The 24,413-nt window shown below is 50.5% G+C and overlaps 1 protein-coding gene and 2 non-coding genes across 3 annotated transcripts in view; 2 read left to right on the top strand and 1 right to left on the bottom strand.

The window, feature by feature from the left end:
- The window catches only part of LOC145361577 (ankyrin repeat and fibronectin type-III domain-containing protein 1-like), a 109,527-nt gene extending 107,137 nt beyond the window's left edge, over positions 1-2,390 (top strand). The window contains exon 20 of the mRNA XM_080217416.1: positions 765-2,390. Within this exon, the coding sequence (XP_080073542.1) occupies positions 765-1,210 (446 nt within the window). The 3' untranslated portion in view covers positions 1,211-2,390. The remainder of the gene's footprint in view (positions 1-764) is intronic.
- A 12,553-nt stretch (positions 2,391-14,943) lies between these two features.
- On the bottom strand, positions 14,944-15,016 carry trnar-ccu (transfer RNA arginine (anticodon CCU)). Its single transcript has one exon. It is a non-coding gene; the product is annotated as a tRNA-Arg (tRNA).
- Positions 15,017-16,360: 1,344 nt separating this feature from the next.
- On the top strand, positions 16,361-16,433 carry trnar-ccu (transfer RNA arginine (anticodon CCU)). Its single transcript has one exon. It is a non-coding gene; the product is annotated as a tRNA-Arg (tRNA).
- The last annotated feature ends 7,980 nt before the right edge of the window (positions 16,434-24,413 follow it).

Genomic DNA, 24,413 nt, shown 5'->3' on the forward strand with positions numbered 1-24,413 from the left:
GACAATGGTTTCATGGTCATCAGTAGATTCTTAATTCCAGATTTTTTTTATTGAATTCAAATTCCACCGTCCGCCGTGGCGGGATTCGAACCCGGGTCCCCAGAACATTACTGAGTTTCTGGATTAATAGTCTAACGGTAATAGCACTAGGCCATTAGCTCCCCATTATGGTATTGTTGCTGGACTAGTAATCCACAGACCCAGAATAATGCTCTGGCTCCTGGGTTCAAATCCCACCATGGTAGACGTTGAAATTAGAATTCATTAAAAATCTGGAATTTAAGATCTACCAATGACTATGAAAATCATTGTCAATTGTAAAAATCCATCTGGTTTACTAATATGCCTTTAGGCAAGGAAATCTGCCCTCTTTATCCAGTCTAGCCTACCGCACAATGGTTAGCACTGCTGCCTGACAGCGCTCCGGATTCGATTCCCAGTCACTCTCTGTGCGGAGTCTGCACATTCTCCCCGTGTCTGCGTGGGTTTCCTCCCACAGTTCGAAAGACATGCTGGTTAGGTGCATTGGTCATGCTAAATTCTCCCTCAGTGTTACCCGAACAGGCGTGTGGCACCTGGGGGATTTTCAACTTCATTGCAGCATTAATATAAGCCTACTTGTGACACTAATAAATAAGCTTAAACTTTACATGTGACTCCAGAACCACAGCAACGTGGTTGACTCTTAACTGCCCTCAGGGATGGGTAAACAACGCTTTCCTTGGACGAATTAAAAAGATTTACTTTCCTTCAATCTCTTTCAGTTTGTAAAGAAGTGACAGACGAAGATGATGTTTTTTGGCCAATGGAGGGAGACTGCGATTCGGAACGCTCCCTGAGCTCCGAGCGGCTTGATTCAATGGACCCTCAGACCAGTGCGGACCATCACTCCGAGACAAACAGTGTGACGGACACAGACAGCCAAGACCCAGGGCCCCACCTTGCCTCCCACAGGGAGCAGCACGGGCACAGTGGAACTGTCAAAGTGTTCCACCGGACTGGCAGCCTGGAATTTACAGAGCGGACATTGAAGGAAGGCAGTCCCTATAAGTTCTGGTCACAGCCAGGATCGCTGGATGAAGACACGGAGGAGACTGATCGCGAAGGGTCCTACAGCTACAGCAGTGAGATTGTCCAACACATCAGCCTACCCAGGTGCAGCCTGGTCGAGTGGATCAAGACGTCACAGGAGACTTCAGAATCCTGTTAACCTTAAGGCCAGACTAACTGCTCTGATGTAAAATATTCAAAGCACTGAATAAAGAGTCACTTGGAGGTTTTTTTTGGCAAGAGGCGAGGGGTCACTTGCAACAAGTTAGAAGATGCCCGACAGTGTTCCCTGGGACCTGCAGTCCAATCCAGGGGAAGGGAGTTAGGTCTCTCCCTCTGCCTCGGGGGGGAATCTCCTGGGGACACGTCAGTCCGAACTGTTAAACCTCACCCTATCTCCACGGTTGTCGCCCTCTGGATGGCCAAGAGCAATGGTCGGCAGGTGGGCAAAGAGGAAAGACTTGCACCAGCCCTCAAGCTTGGAACTGAGTGGGATGGATTTGAGGGAGCTTTGCTCGGTGTCCAACCAAGCTTTCGAAGGGAAGCCAGCCTAGTTTCAGGACCAGTGGATGCTAGGGGAACCTAGATGATCAATGTTTAAGGACCAGGTTTCTGTTGGCAACTCATTGTACCATCCATCCATTTCCAACACTTTCACCTTTAATATAGAACAATCAGCAACACAGGAGGCCATTCAGCCCATCGTGCATGCATTGCCTTTAAAAGTGCTATCCAATTCCTCCCCCACTCTTTCCCCAAAGACCTGCAAATCTTCCCTTTCCAAATATTTATCCAGTTCCCTTTTGAAAGCGTTAGACAGAAATAATTATGTGGTTTATTACAACAATTCTTTAGGGCAAATAGTGAATAAGGGTAATTAAGGGATCTCTATGAAGGTTAAATGTCTCATCACAAGGAATTAGGGAATCTATGTAAAACTGTGAGGAAGTTTAAGTAAAATTTCACAACCCGGGAAAGGAACATGTTAATATTAACAACGACTGCGGATTGTGGAGGAATAGCTAGTATGCCTATACCTCTGTAATCTGAATTAGCAGGGGGGGCGAGCAGTACAAGGCTTAACCTGGTAGCAACCAGCACTCGGGAAGGGGTTACAAGGGGCCAGAGGGAGATAAGAAAGACAGACAGTGGGTGGACACCCTGCCTTGTGAACATCCCCCAAATTGTTTAATGTAAAACTTAAAACCAGACAATGTTGGAATGTAAATACTGCCTTGCCTGTGTGACTTACAGAGTATAAATATTGTATGGTTCCTCAGCGAGGGAGAGTCTGCTTCAGGGACCTCTCTCTGAGGTGGTGCCCTCCCCACACATTGGCTAATAAACGATCGTTCTGTACTGGGTCTCCTGAGATTATTGTTCCAGAACAATGGCGTCACGAGCAGGATACCCATATCGGATCGTCAGAAGGGATCGGCAAAAGGTGGTGAGTATATTTTATTTACCACCTGTAGTTAGTGCGGGGAACCGGTCCGAAAATAATCTGGTCAAATACCATAGAATCTGGGAGAGGAGAACTCGGTACAGGGAGAGGCGTGTGGGCAGAGATGTGAAGGTGGAACTACGGGCTGGTAAAATTGTACAGCCACACCCCTTGTTGCCAGAAGGGCACAAGTAGGTTTGCATGCGGCTCGGCGGCACAGTGGGTTAGCACTGCTGCCTCGCAGCGCCAGGGACCCGGGTTCGATTCCCGGCTTGGGTCACTGTCAATGCTGAGTCTGCACATTCTCCCCGTGTCTGTATGGGTTTCCTCTGGGTGCTCCCATTTCCTCCTACAGTCCAAAGATGTGCAGGTTAGGTTGATTGGCCATGCTAAATTGCCGCTTGTGTCAGGGGGATTAGCAGGGTAAATATGTGGGGATAAGGAATAGGGCCTGGGTGGGATTGTGGTTGGTGCAGACTCGATGGGCTGAATGGCCTCCTTCTGCACTGTACGGACTCTATGATACGGTTGATGTGTTACTAAATTGCCCAGAAACTTGTGTTATGTGATATAAGATTTGATTGTGGATTTGTGGGAACTCAGTTAAATGTGGAAACTTTAAGCTTAGTCTCAAGGAATTTGAAATGTGTGAGATTTTATTGTGATGGCACATCGTAGAATCCTATGGTGCAGAAGGAGGCCATTTGGCCCATCGAGTCTGCACCAACCTCAATCTCACTCAGGCCCCATCCCCATAACCTGGAGTATTTACCCTGCTAATCCCCCTGACACTAAGGGGCAATTTAGCACGGCCAATCCACCTAACCCACTGAACTGTGGAAGGAAACTGGATCATCCAGAGGAAAACCACTCAGACATGGGGAGAATGTGCAAACTCCACATGGACAGTGACCCAAGCCAGGAGTTAAACCCGGGTCCTTGGCGTTGTGAGATAGCAGTGCTTACCACTGTGCCACCGTGCTGCCCTAAATGCCTTGTACAACTTGTAATGTCTTGTACAACTTCACCAGGAAGTCCCAGCTCCTGTATTCAATCTTCTGACCAAAGGGCCTGGGTAAGATGCTCTGTCAAGGAGTCAGTGCAGGCCCGAGGGGCCGAATGGCCTATTTCTGCTCGGTAGGGGTTCTCTGGTTGTGTGATATCCTGTCAAGCCCCTTCATCCTTTTAAAGACTTCAACCAGGTCACCCCTCAGCCTTCCGTATTCTGAAGTCAAGATCCGCAGTCTGTTCCCTCTTCCCTGATAGTGTTACATTCCCTGTTCTGGCATCACCTACTCACAAACTTCTTCCTCTAATGAGGCAAGTCCAAACCTATGGTCCATAAGGCAGTCTGTAATCAAACAAATGCAGCTCAATGGAATTATTGAGGGGAGGAGCACTCATGCCTTTCAGGGGGAACTAGATAAACACATGCGGGAGAACAGAATAGAGTGCAGTAGAACAGAGGGATCTGGGAATACAGATACATAATTCCCTAAAAGTGGTGTCACAGGTAGATAGGGTCTTAAAGAGTGCTTTTGGAACATTGACCTTTATAAACCAAAATATTGGGTATAAGATTTGGAATGTTATGGTGAGGTTGTATAAGACATTGGTGAGGCTGAATTTAGAGTATTGTGTGCAGTTTTGGTCACCTAATTACAGGAAGGATAGTAATAAGGTTGAAAGAGTGCAGAGAAGGTTTACAAGGGTGTTGCCGGGACTTGAGAAATTGAGTTACAGAGAAAGGTTGAACAGGTTAAGACTTTATTCCCTAGAGTGTAGAAGGGGAGATTTGATAGAGGTGTATAGCATTATGATGGGTATAGATGAAGTGAATGAAGCAGGCTTTTTCCACTGAGGCTAGGGGAGAAAAAAACTAGAGGACATGGGTTAAGGGTGAAGGGGGAAAAGTTTAAAGGGAATATTAGGGGAGGGTTCTTCACACAGAGTGGTGGGAGTGTGGAATGAGCTGCCAGGTGAAGTGGTAAATGCGGGGTCACTTTTAACATTTAAGAAAAACTTGGACAGGTACATGGATGAGGATTGGTTGTCAAATAGGAGGCAGAGAGTGGGGGTCAACGGGTGCTATTCGGATTGGCGGATGGTGACTAGTGGAGTGCCCCAGGGGTCGGTGCTGGGGCCTCAGCTTTTTACCATTTATATAGATGATCTGGAGGAGGGAACCGAGTGTATGGTGTCGAAATTTGCTGATGACACCAAGATTGGGGGAACGGCAAATTGTGCGGAGGGTGTGGAGTCTGCAGAAGGATCTAGATAGGCTGGGCGAATGGGCCAGGAAATGGCAAATGGAATTTAATGTTGGCAAGTGTGAGGTGGTCCACTTTGGTAGGAAGAATGGTAGGAAGGACTATTACTTACGTGGCTAAAAACTGCAGCAGGCGACGGTGCAGAGGGACCTCGGGGTCCTTGTGCATGAGTCGCAAAAACCCAGCTTGCAGGTGCAGCAGGTGGTCAGGAAGGCGAATGGGATGCTGGCCTTCATAGCGAGGGGGATTGAATATAAAAGTAGGGAGGTCTTGCTGCAGCTGTATAGGGCATTGGTGAGGCCGCAGCTGGAGTACTGTGTGCATTTTTGGGCGCCACACCTGCGCAAAGATATTTTGGCCTTGGAGGGAGTGCAGAGGAGGTTTACTAGGCTGATACCGGAGTTGAGGGGGTTGAGCTATGAGGAGAGGCTGAATAAACTGGGCTTGTACTCGTTAGAGTTTAGAAGAATGAGGGGAGATCTCATTGAGACGTATAAGATGATGAATGGGATGGATAGGATAGAGGTGGAGAGACTCTTCCCGCTCAAAAAAGACAGTAGGACTAGGGGGCACAGCCTCAAGATAAAAGGGGGGTGGTTTAGAACGGAGTTGAGGAGGAACTTCTTCACTCAAAGGGTGGTGAATCTCTCGAATTCTCTGCCCGTTGAAGTGGTGGAGGCTGCCTCGCTAAATACTTTTAAGACGCGGGTTGATGGGTTTTTGATAAGAGAGGGGATTAAGGGTTATGGGGAGAGGGCGGGAAAGTGGAACTGAGCAGCGACAGATCAGCCATGATCTTATTGAATGGCGGGGCAGGCTCGAAGGGCTAGATGGCCTACTCCTGCTCCTATTTCTTATGTTCTTATGAGCGGGGTGTGGAGGGATATGGTCCACGTGCGGGTCAGTGGGACTGGGCAGAAAAATGGTTCGACACAGACAAGAAGGGTCAAAAGGTCTATTTCTGTGCTGTATGGTTAGAACCAACTGTTCTATGGTTCTGAAGATACTCTGATAGGGTGAGATGATGATGGAAGGGAACACTCCCTTGTGCGCGTGGGACTGTCCAGCAATTTGGAATGTATCACACAGTCTTGTATAATATGAACAACCAACATCTAAAGTCCAAAGATGTGTTGGTTAGGTGGATTAACCATGGTAAGTGTACGGGCTTATGGGGACAGAGTGTAGGAGATGGCCTGGGTAAGATGCTCTTCAGGAGAATCAGTGCCGACTCAATGGGCCGAACGGCCTCTTTCGGCACTGGAAGGATTCTCTGAACATCCCCTTGAAGAGAGCAGGCGGTACGAGGAACAGGCTGTAAGCAACAAGGAAAAATGAGATGGAACATGGTTGGAAGAGGGTTCGTGGGCAGCCTGGAGACTGGCAGCATCTCCTCTTGGCACCAAATGGTCTGTTACTGTTGAGTAAGCTCTACGTCACCCCATAACGGAGTGTGTCATCTCACATCAAGATTAATGATCCAGGATGGTGAGGTCATATTGACCCCACAGGGACAGAGAGATGAGAGATCAAGCTCGCTGTTGATAATGTTGCTTCTTTTCATAGAAACTAGAAGCAGGAGGAGGCCATTCAGCCCTTCGAACCTGCCCTGCCATTCATTATGATTTTGGCTGATCATCAAATTCATTATCCTGATCACCCCCTCCCCCCATATCTCTCAATCCCTGTAGCCCCAAGAGCGATATCTAATTCCTTCTTGAAATCAGACAACATTTTGGCCTTAACTACTTTCAGTGGGAGTGAATTCCACACATTCACCACCCTCTGGCTACAGAAATCTCTCCTCACCTCAGTTCTACCCCTTATCCTCAAACTCTGACCCCTAGTTCTGGACTCCCCCACCACCAGGAACATTCTTTCTGAATCTACCCTGTCTAACCCTGTTAGAATTTTATAAGTTTCTATGAGATCCCCCCTCTCACTCTTCTAAACTCCAGTGAGTATAATCCTAACCAACTTAGTCTCTCCTCATGTGACAGACCTGCCATCCCAAGAATCAGCCTGGTAAACCTTCGCTGTACTCCCTCTATAGCAAGGACATCCTTCCTCAGATAAGGAGACCAAAACTGCTCACAATACTCCAGGTGTGGCCTCACCAACGCCCTGTACAATTGCAGCAAAACATCCCTATCCCTAAACTCAAATCCTCTTGCTATGAAGGCCAACATACCATTTTCCTCCTTTACCGCCTGCTGTATCTGCGCACTTACCTTCAGTGACTGATGCACGAGGACTCCAAGATCTCGCTGAGCATCCACCTCTCTCAATTTACACCCATTCAGATAATAATCTGCCTTTCTATTATTGCTATCAAAGTGGATAACCTCACATTTATCCACATTATACTGCACCTGCCATGCAGATACCCACACACTCAACCTGTTCAAATCACACTGAAGCATCTCTGCATCCCCCTCACAGCTCACCCTCCCACCCAACCTTGTATCATCTGCAAATTTGGAGATAATACATTCACTTCCCTCTTCCAAATCATTAATATATAATGTGAACAGTTGAGGTTCCAACACAGATCCCTGAGGAACCCCATTAGTCACTGACTGCCAATCAGAAAGAGACCCATTTATGCCAACTCTTTGCTTCCTCTCTGCTAACCAGCTTTCTATCCATCTCAACACATTACCCGCAATCCCATGTGCTTTAACTTTACATAGTAGTCTGTAATCTAAGTCCTTGACGAAAGTCTTCTGAAAGTCTAAATAAACCACATCTATTGGTTCTCCTTGATCAACTCTATTAGTCACAGCCTCAAAGAATTCCAAAAGATTCATCAAGCATGATTTCCCTTTCGTAAATCCATGCTGACTTTGGAGAGATGGCAGGTGGAGTTTAATCCGGATAAATGTGAGGTAATACATTTTAGAAGGTCTAATACAGATAGGAAATATACAGTAAATGGCAGAACCTTTAAGAGTATTGATAGGCAGAGGGATCTGGATGTACAGGTACACAGGTCACTGAAAGTGGCAATGCAGGTGGAGAAGGCAGTTAAGAAGGCATACGGCATGCTTGCCTTCATCAGCCAGGGTTATTAAGTTTAAAAATTGGCAAGTCATGTTGACGCTTTATAGAACCTTAGTGAGGCCACACTTGGAATATAGTGTTCAATTCTGATCGCCACACTACCCAAAGGATGTGGAGGCTTTGGAAAGGGTACAGAAAAGATTTGCCAGGATGTTGCCAGGTATAGAGGGCATTAGCTATGAGGGAGAGGTTAGAGAAACTTGGTTTGTTCTCACTGGGGCGACAGAGGTTGAGGGGTGACCTGATAGAAGTCTACAAGATTATGAGAGGCATGGACAGTTTGGACAGTCAGAAACTTTTTCCCATGGTGGAAGAGTCAATTACTAGGGAGCACAGGTTTAAGGTGCGAGGGGCAAGGTTTAAAGGAGATGTACGAGACAGATTTTTTACACAGAGAGTAGCGGGTGCCTGGAACTCACTGCCAGGGGAGGTAGTGGAAGCGGATACAGTCGTGACTTTTAAGGGGCGTCTTGACAAGTACAAGAATGGATAGGAATAGAGGGATATGGTGCCCGGAAGGGTAGGGGGGGGGGTTTAGTTCAGTTGGGCAGCATGGTGGGTGCAGGCTTGGAGGGCCGAAGGGCCTGTTCCTGAGCTGTAATTTTCTTTGATCTTTGTTCGATTATCTCACTGCCTTCCAAATGCCGAGTTATGAAATCCTCGATAATGGACTCTATCAACTTCCCGAATTCCAACATTAGGCTCACTACTCCATAGTTGCCTGTTTTCTCTCTCCCTCCCTGTTTGAGTAGCGGGCTTACATTAGCTCCCTCCAATCTGTGGGAACTATTTCAGAGTGCAAAGAATTTTGGGAAATAGCCACCAATGGTGGTGGTTTCGACTGAGTGCCTCCGTGCTGCCTGCGAGCGTTGGTACATGCCTGGGGATCACCAGCTGCCACTGCCAGTGGGATGGGGAGTCAGCAGGCTGGAATGTGGCTGGCACTCTGACCTGTGACCCCGTCTCACTCTATGAAGCCAGAAATCCGAAGCTGGATTTGGCAGGAGAAGCTGGAAATAGGATCAGGAGTAAGGTAGTCCACCTACCGAGCCTGCGCAAGTCAACAGAATCATGGCTGACCTTCTGCCCCCATACTATCCCCCGAGTACCCCCTGAGGGTGGTGTTAATGGACGTGACGGGGGTCGGGCCTACTGGCTGAAGAGTTGGCGAGAGCTACACGTGCCCCCTTTGATTGAGGCCCCCTCTCAGGCACTTCCATGGCCAGCTACGGGTCTTTCCAGGATTGATGGCCCCTCCCCTCCCCCAAGGAGGGATGGAGGTGTGGGGGGTGTGGGAAGGGCAGGAATCCCACTCCCTGAGAGACCAGGCCATGCCAGTGGGAATCGCTGGCAATGCACCCAGCGAGAGCGCAAGGGCAGGTTAGAGTCTTTCGTATATCGGTGCAGACTCGATGGGCCGAAGGGCCTGTTCTGCACTGTAGGATTCTGTGAACGGCTGGGGATGGCTGAGGCCGCAGGTGGGAGAGAGGGTGGGATGGCGCAGGGGTGGGGAGGCGGGGTTGGGGGGTTGGGTTGCAGAATGGGGGTCTTGGGGGAGAGAGAATGGGGGAAGGACTCAGAGTCAAGGATAAGGGTCTCAGTATCTTCTCCACCCCTCCCCCGACCATCCTCCCCTCCCCCACCCCCCGCGCCACCACTCCCTTTCCCAATCCTAGGGCCCTGGGTCAGGCACGGAGTTCTTTCGAATTTGGGATGCCTTCCCCCACTCTCTGCCCTACCAGCCCCTCTTCCCCCTCGAGCCCGCACTCAACCACAAGAGGGTTTTGCAGGTCGGGCTCCCTGCGTGGCACAAGCGCCCCAGCTGCTGTTGATTTAAAACCAGCAGCGATGGGATGAGGCCTTTGAGGAGGCCATTAGTTACCCACTTAGCATTGGAGAGGAAAAGTAGCCATCCACAGACTAGAGCTTCACAGCTCCAGGGTCCCGGGTTCGATTCCCGGCTTGGGTCACTGTCTGTGTGGAGTTTGCACATTCTCCCCATGTCTGCGTGGGTTTCCTCCGGGTGCTCCGGTTTCCTCTCACAGTCCAAAGATGTGCGGGTTAGGTTGATTGGCCGTGCTAAGAAATTGTCCCTTAGTGTCCAGGGATGTGTAGGTTAGAGGGATTAGTGGGTATCGTATGTAGGGATATGGGGGGGTAGGGCCTGGGTGGGATTGTGTTGGGTGCAGACTCGATGGGCCGAAGGGCCTCTTTCTGCACTTTAGGGTTCTATGATTCTAGAACGAATCGGGGAAAAGATGGAGAAGGCAGTGGGGTCCCTATCCATCAGTTCCCCCGCCCATCCCAATTAAATCCCCCCCCCAAACCAGCCTTGTGAGAGTAAATTGCAGCACCCCCCCCTCCAAACTCAATCCCACCCCCCCCCTCACCCTCTCGAGACGAGGGGACATTGTCTACAACCCGTGATGTGACACTGCCTCAATGATGTCACTCCGTCGCTATGACGTCAATGGTTGTGACGTCACGCCGTCGCCGTGACGCGCTCCCCCCCCCCACCCCAACCTCACCCCCACCCCAACCCCCCTTTGCGGTCGGGATGTCGGGACTCAGTGATGGTGAACAATGACTCATTGCGTCAAAAGCCATCGTTTAATGGCGAAGAGATTCTGACGTGAAACACAAACCGAGGCAACGTCTGTTCCAACACTTTGGTTGGAGGGCGGGGTTGAGATCCAAAGGCCCACAACGCCCAACGTGGCGGCCACTTAGTGACCCATCTATCGTACGTCTTCACACCATTGGTTCCAGGGAGTGAGAAGCGGCCCCCCCAGCGGGCGGGGGGGGGGGTAGTATATTTCTTAACTTGACGTCCTATTATTTACAGTACTGGCTGTCCTTCCATTTCAGCCGCTCTCTGAAACGTTCACACTTCCTCCGCTCGCGTGGTGGTGACGGTGGCCGGGGGGCGGGCGTATTTGGCAGCCGTCGGCTCGCAGCGTTGCAAACACGCGCAGCACGCGGTGAGGACGGTGATCAAACTGATGGTTCCCACAAAGAGCATGATGATCACAAAGCCAACCAGGTTCACGGGTTCCTGCAGCCTCTGAAGCATCTGTCTGACCAAGGTGACCAGAGCCGGGTCTTTGGAGACCACCTCCATGTCAGGGGGCGGACAACTGCTCCCTCCAGCCAACGGGACCGATCCGGGGTGGTGGCGCACGCGGGGAGTGGGGAGGGGGTGACAAATCTTCCGCAGAAGTTGGGGAGGGGGTGGGGGGATGGTGGCAGCAACTTTTCCCCCTCCCACCCACCCAGCTGGAATTGCCGACCCCCACCCACACACACACACACACACACACACACACACCCCCCCCCCCCGCCAGCACCCTCTCTGAGGACACTGGTTGCTGCAGCAACAAGAGAATGGGAACTCAGTCAGCTGATGACACTCGAGGGGGGTGGAAATGAGAGGGGGAGGGGGAGGGAAATGCTTCGGGGCGAGGGGGGGCAAGGGGGAGGGTAGGAGAGCAGGCATGGAGGGGGAGATCGGAGGGGAGGGAAGGGGGAGGAGATGGGAGGGAAAGGGGAAGGGAGAGAAGGGGGAGGGAGAGGGGAGGGAAGGAGAGCTGGCGTGGAGGGTGAGATGGGAGGGGAGGAGGAGGGTAGGGAAGGGGGAAGAGAGAGGGAGGGAGGGGGGAGATGGGAGGGGAAAGGGAGGGTAGGGAAGGCGGAGGGGAGGGAGAGGGGGAGGAGAGGGGAGGGAAATGCTTCGGGGAGAGGGTGGAGGAGGAGGGGAGGGGGAGGGAAAGAGGGGGGCATGGAGGGTGAGATGGGAGGGGAGGGGGAGGCTAGGGAAGGGGGAGAGGGCGGGGAGGGGGAGATGGGAGGGGAGGGTAGGGAAGGAGAGGGGAGGAGGGAGGAGGGGAGGGGGAAGGAGAAGGTTGAGGGGAAGGGGTGGGGAGGGGGAGAGGAGGCGGGAGGTTGAGCAGGAGGGGGAGAGGGAGGGGAGAGGAGGCGGAGGGAGGATGGAGGTTGTGAAGGAGGAAAGGGGAAGGGGAGGTAAAGTGAGAGGGGAGGGGAGATGGGAGGTTGAGAGGGGAGGGGAGATGGGAGGTTGAGAGAGGAGGGGAGAAGGGGACAGGGAAGGGAGAGGGGAGAGGTGGGAGGGATGGGCAGGGAGGTGGGAGGAGAGGATAGGGTTAGGGAGGGGGGAGGGGGAGGTGGGAGGAGAGGATAGGGATAGGGAGGGGTGAGGGAGAAGGGGAGTTGGAGAAGAGGATAGGGAAGGGGAGGGGGAGGTGGGAGGAGAGGATAGGGATAGGGAGGGGGAGGTGGGAGGAGAGGACAGGGATAGGGAGGGGGGAGGGGTGAGGGGGAGGTGGGAGGAGAGGACAGGGATAGGGAGGGGTGAGAGGGAGGGGGAGGTGGGGGGAGAGGATAAGGATAGGGAGGGGTGAGGGGGAGGTGGGAGGAGAGGATAGGGATAGGGATGGGGGGAGGGGGAGGGTTGTCTATAGTTGTCAGCTTTTTCTCAAAGGCCTCAACCGTTAAAAATTTACATCAATGTTCAGGGTGAGATAATCAACTGAAATGTGTTCTTTTTTTAGTTCTGTAACCTCTAAGGGGAAAGAATGGTCAGGGTGCACTGGCCGTGCTAAATTCAGTGGACCCGAACAGGCGCCGGAGTGTGGCAACTAGGGGATTTTCACAGTAACTCCATTGCAGTGTTAATGTGACCCTACTTATGACGCTAATAAATAAACATTAGTTGGTGTCACCCCTGTGCTGCGGACGGTGTATCCATCGTTCACCCCGGGTGGTTCTCCGAGCACACACAGAGGGCTCTGAGTGTGCAAGTCCACGGCATGGTAGCACGGTGGGTTAGCACTGCTGCTTCACAGCTCTAGGGACCCGGGTTCGATTCCTGGCTCAGGTCACTGTCTGTGTGGAGTTTGCACATTCTCCTCGTGTCCGCGTGGGTTTCCTCCGGGTGCTCCGGTTTCCTCCCACAGTCCAAAGATGTGCGGGTTAGGTTGATTGACTGTGCTAAAATTGCTCCTTAGTGTCCTGAGATGTAGGGATTAGTGGGTAAAATATATGGGGGTAGGGCCTGGGTGGGATTGTGGATGATGCAGACTCGATGGGCCAAATGGCCTCTTTCTGCACTGTAGGGTTTAAGATCCTTAAAGGTGGTGAAGAAGGCATGGTCCATGCTTGGGTGGGGCATAGAGTATAAAAGTTGGCGTATGATGTTGCAGTTATATAGAACTGTGGTTAGACCACATTTGGAATACTGCATCCAGTTCTGGTCGCCACACTACCAGAAGGACGTGGAGGCTTTGGAGAGACTACAGAACAGGTTTACCAGCATGTTGCTCGGACGGTCTTAGCTATGAGGTGAGATTGAGTAAATTAGGATTGTTCCCCCTGGAAAGATAGAGGTTGAGGGGCGACCTAATAGAGGTGTATAAAATTATGAAGGGCATCGATAGGGTGAACAGTTGGAAGCAGGTCGGAAATGACAAACACAAGGGGTCACAGGTTCAAGGTAAGGGTGGCAATGTTCAATACAGATATGCAGGGAATGTATTTACACAGAGCCTGGAATACAAGGTGGTTGAGGCAGACACGCTGGGATCATTTAAGACTTATCTAGATAGCCACATGAACAGACTGGGAATAGAGGGATACAAACGGGTGGTCTAGTCAGGAACACATGGTCGGTGCAGGCTTGGAGGGGCTGAAGGGCCTGTTCCCATGCTGTACTGTTCCTTGAAAATCCCAGGGTCAACTTAATGAGCCTTCACTGGACTGACTCCAATACCAATATATCTCTCCTAGGAAGAAAGTTCATGCTGGGGTCCAACTGGTCAGCCTGTGGCCTCCTCATCATCAAGACTTGGTGTCACCTGAGAACCCAGGCGAGGAAATGGGCCGTTTGATTCTGGGGTCGAGCCCCAAAGTCTGCTCTCCAGTTTGCTAAAGTATCATAGAATTAGAGAAATCTATCCCCAAAAGGAAGAACGTGGAGGCTTCCAGAGAGAAGGGCAGGGGAAATGGCACTTAGCGGATTTGCTCGTTTAGCGGGTCAGTACACACATGATGGGCCAATCGGCCTCATGTCTGCCCTGTGACAAATTGCCGAATGTGTGATGTTCAAAGTTAAAAAGTTTATTTATGAGTGTCGCAAGTAGGCTGACATTAACACTGCAATGGAGTTACTGTGAAAAGCCCCTAGTGGCCACACTCCTGTTCGGGTAACACTGAGGGAGAATTTAGCACGGCCGATGCACCCTAACCAGCACATCTTTCGGAAGGAAACTGGAGCACCTGGAGGAAACCGGACTATGAAGAGAGACTAAATAGACTGGGTCTGTACTCGTTGGAGTTTAGAAGGATGAGGGGGCGATCTTATAGAGACATATAAGATAATGAAAGGGATGGATAGGGTAGAGGTAGAGAGATTCTTCCCGCTCAGAAAGGATAGCAGGACTAGAGGGCACAGCCTCAAGATAAGGGGGGAGCAGTTTAGAACGGAGTTGAGGAGGAACTTCTTCACTCAAAGGGTGGTGAATCTCTGGAATTCTCTGCCCGTTGAAGTGGTGGAGGCTACCTCGCTGAATATATTTAAGTCACGGGTAGCTAGGTTTCTGATAGACAAGGGAATTAAGGGTTATGGGGAGAGGGCGGGAAAGTGGAACTGAGCCACGACAGATCAGCCATGATCTTATTGAATGGCGGGGCAGGCTCGAAGGGCTAGATGGCCTACTCCTGCTCCTATTTCTTATGTTCTTATGTTCTTAAAGCGGGAAAGTGGAACTGATCCACTTCAGATCAGCCATGATCTTATTGAATGGCGGGGCAGGCTCGAAGGGCTAAATGGCCTACTCCTGCTCCTATTTCTTATGTTCTTAAACCCACGCAGACACAGGGAGCACGTGCAGACTCCGCACAGACCCATGTTCCACTCATAAGAAAATTTTACAGGGAATATTGTTTGGGATGCACCCTGTCACTGACTACAGCCCTCAGCTGCTTGCTGAAAATGTCACTGAATTTTTGCAGCCAGGTGTTTGCTGGAGTCTCTTTTTTAATTATTGATTCAGTGGACAGATTTATTTCCCCTCCTCCAGCCCAGGTCCTTAAAATTTAATGCACCCCAGATGGGACTCGAACCCACAATCCCTGGCTTAGGAGGCCAGTGCCTTATCCATTAGGCCACTGGGGCTACACAGGAAGCACTGTGGTAGAAACAATAAATCTCTCTGTCTGTGTTAACACCAACACTATTTCAAAAGGGTTGTAAAAGCAAATATGCAGCGGATTTCCACCCCAAACTCCCAAGCTACTGAGCAAGCTACAGGAACCTGCAACACATTCTGTTCTGAATTCTCCCCGCTTCTGGGTTTCTGCTTCGAGTTCTGCTCAATCCCTGTTCGCTCTCCTTCGTGTATTGAAGCACTGACTAATTCAGAAATATCTCATCTGCTGTAAAGTGCTTTGAGAAAGGTGTCTGAATATTGTATTGAATCTTATAGAGGCTTACAAGATAATGAAGGGGATGGATAGGGTAGAGGTAGAGAGATTCTTCCCGCTTAGAAAGGACAGCAGGACTAGAGGGCACAGCCTCAAGATAAGTGGTGGGGGGGGTGGTGCAGTTTAGATTGGAGTTGAGGAGGAACTTCTTCACCCAAAGGGTGGTGAATCTCTGGAATTCTCTGCCTGTTGAAGTGGTGGAGGCTACCTCGCTGAATATATTTAAGTCACGGGTAGATAGGTTTCTGATAGACAGGGGAATTAAGGGTTATGGTGAGAAAGCGGGAAAGTGGAACTGATCCACTTCAGATCAGCCATGATCTTATTGAATGGCGGGGCAGGCTCGAAGGGCTAGATGGCCTACTCCTGCTCCTATTTCTTATGTTCTTATGTTGTGTTACAGTTCTGGGTGCCACACTACAGGGAGGATGTGAACGCATTGGAGAGAGCGCAGAAGAGGTTTACAGAATTGGTTCCAGGGATGAGAAACTTCAGTTACGAGGATAGGCGGCAGAGTGGTGCGGAGGTTAGCGGTGCTGCCTCACAGTGCTAAAGGCCTAAATTTGATTCCTGGCTTGGGTCACTGTCTGTGTGGAGTCTACACGCTCTCTGCGTGGGTTTCCTTCAGATGCTCCAGTTCCCTCCCGCAGTCCGAAAGACGTGCTGGTTAGGATGCACTGGCCATGCTAAATTCTCCCTCAGTGTACCCGAACAGGCGCCGGAGTGTGGTGACTAGGGGATTTTCACAGTAACTTCATTGCAGTGTTAATGTCAACCAACTTGTGACGCGAATAAACAAACTTTAGATTGGAGAGGTTGGGACTGTTCTCCTTGGAGAGGAGAAGGCTAGGAGGAGATTTGATAGAGATGTTCAAATTCCTGAGGGGGCTGGACAGAGTCGATCGGGAGAAACTGCTCCCCCTCATAAATGGATTGAGAATGAGGGAGCACTGATTTGCAGACGAAACAAATCTGAGAAAAAAAAGCCTTTCTCACCGAGCGAGTGGTTGGGTTGTACCACAGTGTTTCCTGTACAGCCCCAGTGGCCTAATGGATAAGGCACTGGCCTCCTAAGCCAGGGATTGTGGGTTCAAGTCCCATCTGGGGTGATGCTAATTTTAAAAAGCTCTCCTGGAGGAGGGAAAGAATGCACTGCCGTGTGGTGGAGGCAGCTTCAAGCGAGGCATTCGAGAGACCATGAGATGACTGTTTGAATAGAAATGGGGAAAAGGCAGGAGAATGGGCATTTAGCGAGTTGATACAGAGACAATGGGCTGAATGGCCTCTGTAACAATTCTTTGATATGAATGAGAGATTTTCTAAAGGAATGTTTGACAGGGCCCTGGAGTAATCGATATTCTTAACAGAATCAGAGAGGTATACAACACAGAAAAAGACCCTTCGGCCCATCACATCTGTGCTGGTCAAAGAGCAAAGAAAATTACAGCACAGGGACAGGCCCTTCGGCCCTCCAAACCTGCACCGACCATGCTGCCCATTTGAACTAAATCCCCCTACCCTTCCGGGGACCATATCCCTCTATTCCCAACCTATTTATGTATTTGTCTAGACACCCCTTAAAACTCACTATCGTATCCGCTTCCACTCCCTCCCCCGGCAGCGAGTTCCAGGCACCCACCACCCTCTGTGTAAAAAACCTGCCTCCTACATCTCCTTTAAACCTTGCCCCTCACACCTTAAACCTGTGCCCCCCGAGTAACTGACTCTTCCACCCTGGGGAAAAGCTTCTGACTATCCACTCTGTCCATGCCCCTCATAATCTTGTAGACTTCTATCAGGTCTCCCCCTCAACCTCCGTCGCTCCAGTGAGAACAAACCAAGTTTCTCCAATCTCTCCTCATAGCTAATGCCCTCCATACCAGGCAACATCCTGGTAAATCTTTTCTGTAACCCTCTGCAAAGCCTCCACATCCTTCTGGTAGTGTGGCCACCAGAATTGTACACAATATTCCAAGTGCAGCCTAACTAAGGTTCTTTACAGCTGCAACATGACTTTCCAATTTTTAAACTCAGTGCCCCGGCCGATGAAGGCAAGCATGCCGTTTGCCTTCTTCACTACCTTCTCCACCTGCATTGCCACTTTCAGTGACCTGTGTACCTGTACATCCAGATCCCTCTGCCTCTTAAGAATTCTGCCATTTACTGTATAATCACTTAGACAAAGCATTTAACCATTCTAATCCCATTTTCCAGCACTTGGTCCATTGCCTTGGAATCACAAGTGCTCTTCTAAATCCTTCTTCAATGCAACGAGGTTACCTCTCCTTTTGTTTGGCTTTATTGTCACAATTACCTTTCTGCAAGAGATCTACATTTTTGGAAGATGTCAGTAAGAAGGGAGGTCCCACCTGTTTAATTTTCATCTCATGTTTGGTGCGGCTGGAAACTGATCTCCTCATCACTTATTCCATTGCTGCCTGTGGGATCGTGCTGTGTAGGAGCTGTCCTCTGCGATTACAGAGGTCTATAAGATAGAAAGGGGCACAGATCAGCTAGATAGTCAATATCTTTTCCCAAAGGTAGGAGAGTCTAAAACTAGAGGGCCTAGGTTTAAGGTGAGAGGGGAGAGATACAAAAGTGTCCAGAGGGGCAATTTTTTCACACAGAGGGTGGTGAGTGTCTGGGACAAGCTGCCAGAGGTAGTAGTAGAGGCGGGTACAATTCTATCTTTTAAAAAGCATTTAGACAGTTACATGGAGGGACATGGGCCAAACGCGGGCAATTGGGACGAGCTTAGGGGTTAAAAAAGGGGGTGGCAATGCCAAGTTGGGCCGAAGGGCCTGTTTCCATGCTTAAACCTCTAGGACTCTAACACCATCTACCTGTCCCCACGTGACGGGATACAGCTTTGCGAGAGATTTTATTCACTGGTAACCCTCAAGTAAAACCCCTGAAAGCTGTGCGGTCTGTTCTCCGGTTTTCCCAGTGAGGTTTGCCTGTCATTGTGGTTTGTAACAGAGTGAGTGCAGCGCGGGTGCCTCGGTTTCTGGAGAGTAACACAGAACAGCTGTCAGAAAGATCAGAAGGCAGTGGGCAGATGGTTTAAAAACGCCCTGGGAGGCAGCAACGCGCAGAAGGAAAACTCACAGAATGTCAATTACTTCACAGAAATTCTGGGAGCCACACATCCAGGGAATCGCAGAGTTTCCTCTCAGTCTGCGACTGAGTCGGGACCCGGAGTGAAGCAAGGATGAAAAAAATAAACTGCACATTTCTCACGTCAGGGAAAAGGCGGATTTCTCCTGTCCAGACCCTGTCTGTCCCGATATCCAGAAAAACTCCACTGGTGTGGAACCTGCACATCCATCAAACAGGAGGGACAGGGGGAGAGGGACAGGGAGAGAGGGACAGGGAGAGAGGGATAGGGAGAGAGGGATAGGGAGAGAGGGATAGGGAGAGAGGGACAGGGAGAGAGGGACAGGGAGAGAGGGACAGGAGAGAGGGACAGGGAGAGAGGGATAGGGAGAGAGGGATAGGGAGAGAGGGACAGGGAGAGAGGGATAGGGAGAGAGGGACAGGGAGAGAGGGACAGGGAGAGAGGGATAGGGAGAGAGGGATAGGGAGAGAGGGACAGGGAGAGAGGGATAGGGGGATAAGGAGAGAGGGATAGGGAGAGAGGGACAGGGAGAGAGGGATAGGAGAGAAGGGATAGACAGCAAGAGACAGGACAGATAGAGACTGACAGGGAGGGACAGAGAGGGATAGGGACAGACAGAGAGGGACAGACAGGGACAGAGAGAGAGGGACATACAGGGAGGGACAGGGAGACAGGGATAGACAGCAAGAGACAGGACAGAGAGAGAGGGACAGACAGGAAGGGACAGACAGAGAGGATGGGGATAGACAGAAAGGGACAGACAGAGAGGGACAGACAGGGACAGACGGGGAGGGACAGACAGAGAGCGACAGGGAGAGACAGACAGAGAAGGACAGGGAGAGACACTCAGACAGGGACAGACAGAGACCGACAGACAGGGAAAGGCAGACAGACAGAGACAAGCAGGAAGGGACAGACACAGAATCAGACAGACGTGAGACAGTGAGGTTCAGACAGTAGCTTTCACACAGTGAGTTGAGAAGGTGGGGCTGAGCTGCCTTCTTGAACCTGCTGCGGTCCCTGTGGTGTAGGTACACCCACAGTGCAGTTAGGGAGGGAGTTTCTGGATTTTGACCCAGCGATAGTGAAGGATCGGTGATATATTTCCAAGTCAGAATGGTGAGTGGTTTGGAGGGGAACTTGCAGGTGGTGGTGTTCCCATTGTATCTGCTGCCCTTGTCCTTCTAGATGGAAGTGGTTGTGGGTTTGGAAAGTGCTGTTTAAGGATCTTTGGTGAGTTGATGCAGTGCATCTTGTAGATGGTACACACAGCTGCTACTGAGCGTCAGTGGTGGAGGGAGTGGATGTTTAAGGTGATGGATGAGGTGCCAATATATTCCCATTCCTACACTGTCACTGGACCAAGATCCTGGGACTCCCTCCCTAACTGCACTGTAGGTGTACCTACACCTCATGGACTGCAGCGGGTTCAAGAAGGCAGCTGCCACCACCTTCTCAAGGGGCAATTAGGGACGGGCAGGAAATGCTGGGACCATATCCCATAAAAGTGATTCTTTTTAAGTTAAATTTAAGTTTAAAGTTTATTTGTCACAAGTAGGCTTACATTAACACTGCAATGAAGTTACTGTGAAAATCCCCTAGTCTCCACACTCCAGTGCCTGTTCGGGTTACACTGAGGGAGAATTTAGCACGGCCAATGCACCCTAACCAGTACGTCTTTCAGACTGTGGGAGGAAACCCACGCAGACATGGGGAGAACGTGCAAACTCCACACAGACCCAAAGCTAGAATCAGACCTATATCCCTGGCGCTGTGAGGCAGCAGCGCTAACCAGCAGCCACCAGAGAAATCACGTTCTGGATGACACTGGGTGTTGTTGGAGCTGCACCCATCCAGGCAGCAAGAGGCGAGTGTTCCATCACACTCCTGACTTGTGCTTGTAGATGGTGGACAGGCTTTGGGGGGTGTCAGGAGGTGAGTTACTCTCCACAGGATTCCCAGCCTCTGACCTGCTCTTGGATGTGGAGATGCCGGCGTCGGACTGGGGTAAACACAGTAAGAAGTCTCACAAACACCAGGGTAAAGTCCAACAGGTTTATTTGATAGTAAACCCTATCAAATAAACTGGTTGGACTTTAACCTGGTGTTTGTGAGGCTTCTTACTGCTCTTGGTGGCACTGTATTTAAACGGCTAGTCCACTTCAGCTTCTGGATGTTGACAGTGGGGGATTCAGTGATGGGAACTATTAAATGTCAAGGGGCAATGGTTAGACACTCTCTTGTTGGAGTTGGCCATTGCCTGGCATTTGTGTGGCGTGAACGTTACCTGCCACTTGTCAACCCAAGCCTGGATATTGTCCAGATCTTGTTGCATTTGGATACGGACTGCTTCAGTATCTGAGGAGTCGCGAATGATGCTGAACATTGTACAATCGTCGGCGAACATCTCCACCTTACAACGGAGGCAAGGTCATTGATGAAGATTTTTGTTGGGCCTAGGGCCCTAGCCCAAGGGACTCCTGCAGGGATGTCCTGGAGCTGACCCTCCACAACCACAACCATCTTCCTATGTACCAGCAGAGTGTTAAACCCCCCCCCCGATACCCATTGATTCCAGTTTGGATAAGGCTCCTTGATGCCACACTTGTTCGAATGCAGCCTTGATGCCAGGGGGCAGCCACTCTCACCTCACCTCTGGAATTCAGAGCTTTTGTCCATGTTTGAACCAAGGCTGTAATGAGGTCAGGAGCTGAGTGACCCTCACTGGCAAAACCCAAACTGGGCGTCACCGAGCAGGTTATTGCTGAGTAGGTGCTGCTGATAGCTCTGTCGATGACCCCTTCCATCACTTTACTGATGATCGAGAGTAGACTGACTGGGTGGTAATCGGCTGAGTTGTCCCAATTCTTGTGTACAGGACACACCTGGGCAATATAGCACGGCCAATCCACCTAACCCGCACATCTTTGGACTGTGGGAGGAAACCGGAGCACCCAGAGGAAACCCACGCAGACATGGGGAGAATGTGCGAACTCCGCACAGTCACCCGAGGCCGGGAATTGAACCCAGGTCCCTGATGCTGTGAGACAGCAGTGCTAACCACTGTGCTGCCATGCCATCCCTCAACTTAACCTGCACATCTTTGGACTGTGGGAGGAAACCAGAGCACCTGGAGGAAACCCACGCAGACACGGGAAGAATGTGCATTGAGACTCAAAACATTCGCTCTACTCTCTCTCCCCACAGACGCTGTCAGATCTGCTGAGATTTTAAAGTTCATTCATTATTAGTCACAAGTAAGGCTTACATTAACACTGCAATGAAGTTACTGTGAAGTTCCCCTAGTTGCCACAGTCCAGCGCCTGTTCGGGTTACACTGAGGGAGAATTTAGCACGGACAATGCACCCTAACCAGCATGTCTTTCGGACTGTGGGAGGAAACCAGAGACCCGGAGGAAACCCACAGACACGGGGAGAACATGCAGACTCCACACAGACAGTGACCCGAGCCGGGAATCGAACGCGGGTCCCTGGAGCTGTGAGACAGCTGTGCTAACCACTTTCCATCATGTTCTGCTTTGGTTTCAGATTCCAACATCAGAGCGATTTGCCTTTAATGGACTATTTGGTGCTGTTTATTGCCCTGGTCTTTCCCAATCCCTGGTAATAACTGTATAACACAGTAAGAAGCCTCACAACACCAGCTTAAAGTCCTGTCGGACTCTAACCTGGTGTTTGTTGTCAGACTTCTTACTGTGTTTACCCCAGTCCAACGCCGGCATCTCCACATCATAGCTGTATAAACCTGGGAAAAGTGGGAATGTGGAGTGAAAATCTCCAGCTGGTGTATTCGAGGCAGTGGAATATTTGGGCCCAAGCAAAATCTTGAAAAAAAAATCATATAAATTATTAATTTGCTCAAATTTACATTTCGTCTGCCTTAATTATCTGGACTTTGTTCATTCTGTAAGATTGAGAATGAAGTACATTTCATCCATCTCAAGGTGAGGCAGTGACCTCTGGGTATTGTCACCGAGCGAGAGCCAGGCCAGTGGGTCACAGACACTGCGACGTCTCCCTTCATCCAGCAGACCACTAAACCTTCACGTTCAGGAACTGTGTTCGCAGAGCGATTCCAGAGTGGTGGAGCTGTAGCGATGAAGACTGGGACTGTTTTCCTTGGAGAAAGGCGGGGATTGATCGGGGCAGCACGGTGGCACGGTGGGTTAGCACCGGCTGCCTCACAGTGCCGGGGACCCGGGTTCAATTCTAGTCCTTACGTGGAACAGTACAGCACAGGAATAGGCCATTCGGCCCATCATGTTGTGCTGAACACAATGTCAAATTAAACTAAGCCTGCCCTTGGTGCATATCCCTCTATTCCTCGCATATTCAGCTGCTTATCTTAAGCACCCCTATCGTATCTGTCTGCACCAACACCCCTGGCAGCACGTACCACTCTCTGTGTAAAAAAAAACTTGCCCCTTGCATCTCATTTGAACCTCCTACCTCTCACCTTAAGTGCGTGCCTCCTCGCATTAGGCGACCGTTGCTTCACAATGTCAGGGATACGGGTTCGATTCCTGGCTCGGGTCACTGCCTGTGTGGTTTGCATGTTCTCCCCGTGTCTGCGTGGTTTCCTCCGGGTCCGTCCGGTCTCCTCCCACAGCCGAAAGACGTGCCGATTGGGGTGCATTGACCCGGGCAGGCGCCGGAGTGGGTCGACTAGGGGAATTTCACAGTAACTCCAGTGTCAGCCTTACTTGTCACAAATAAATATGTAAAAAACTGTTAGCTGAAAAGAGGGAATGTTCGAGGTTTCAGGCAGCGGGACTGGATAGAACGCTCTTTCAGAGAGCCAGCACGGGCTCAAGGGGCCAAATGGCCTCCTTCTGCACTGTAAAGATTGCGTGTGCACTGTCTGGCCGAGAATCCTGGACCCTGTCTGGCTCACCCTACGGAGATGCCGGCGTTGGACTGGGGTAAACACAGTAAGAAGTCTCACAAACACAGGTTAAATCCAACGGGTTTATTTGGTAATAAACATCACTAGCTTTCGGAGCGCTGCCCCTTCATCGGGGGGGGGGTGGGAGTTCTGATGAGAACTAAAGTTAGTGGCGTTTACTACCAAATAAACCTGCTGGGCTTTAACCTGGTGTTTGTGAGACTTCTCACTGGCTTTCACCCTCCCCGGGGGGTGGTCGGGTCTGGGTGCCGATCTGCCCCCTTTTCGCCAGTTCTCCACCTTAACCCATTCTGCGCCGCGCTCTCCAGTTTAAAACGAGCAGCCGGCTTGTTTCTCTCTCTCGAAGCGATAGTGACGGATCGGGTGGTGCACCATTTACCGTGTCTGTGGTTATCTGGGAGCTTGCCGCTGGAATTGGCAGAGGGAAAATGTAAACATTGACTTTAAATTAATCACTCATAATTACCGATAATGAATCAACAATCACAACACAGTTTGATCCCCGAAAATACAACAGGATCGGCTTTTGTGTAAGAAATTTGGTATTTTCTTTAAGTCATGAGTTTATTTTAAGTTTATAAAAAGGGTCACACGTAACGCAACAACACCGCAATGAAGTTACTGCGAAAATCCACTGGCATCACACTCTGGTGCCTGTTCTAGAGAATTTAGCACGGCCAGTGCACCCTAATCAGCACATTTTTCGGACTGTGGGAGGAAACCGGAGCACCCGGAGGAAACCCAGGCAGACACGGGGAGAATGTGCAGACTCCACACAGACAGTGACCTGAGCCGGGAATCGAACCCGGGTCCCTGGAGCTGTGAGGCAGCTGTGCTAACCAGTGCGTCAGTCAGTTTGCACAAATAGAAAATATGTATTTTTTTTAAAAGTTTGTGGACTCGGGGACAGCCTCTCAGAGCTGCGGGGGGGGTGGTTTCAGTCTGAACCGCTGATCCCGTGGGGGTGGGGGAGAGAGAGGGGAGGGGGGGAGAGAGGGAGGGGAGGGGGAGAGAGAGAGGGGAGAAGGGAGAGAAGGGGGGGAG

Source organism: Carcharhinus amblyrhynchos, chromosome 35, assembly GCF_965287045.1.
Source record: "Carcharhinus amblyrhynchos chromosome 35, sCarAmb.v2.hapA, whole genome shotgun sequence".
Lineage (NCBI taxonomy): Eukaryota > Metazoa > Chordata > Chondrichthyes > Carcharhiniformes > Carcharhinidae > Carcharhinus > Carcharhinus amblyrhynchos.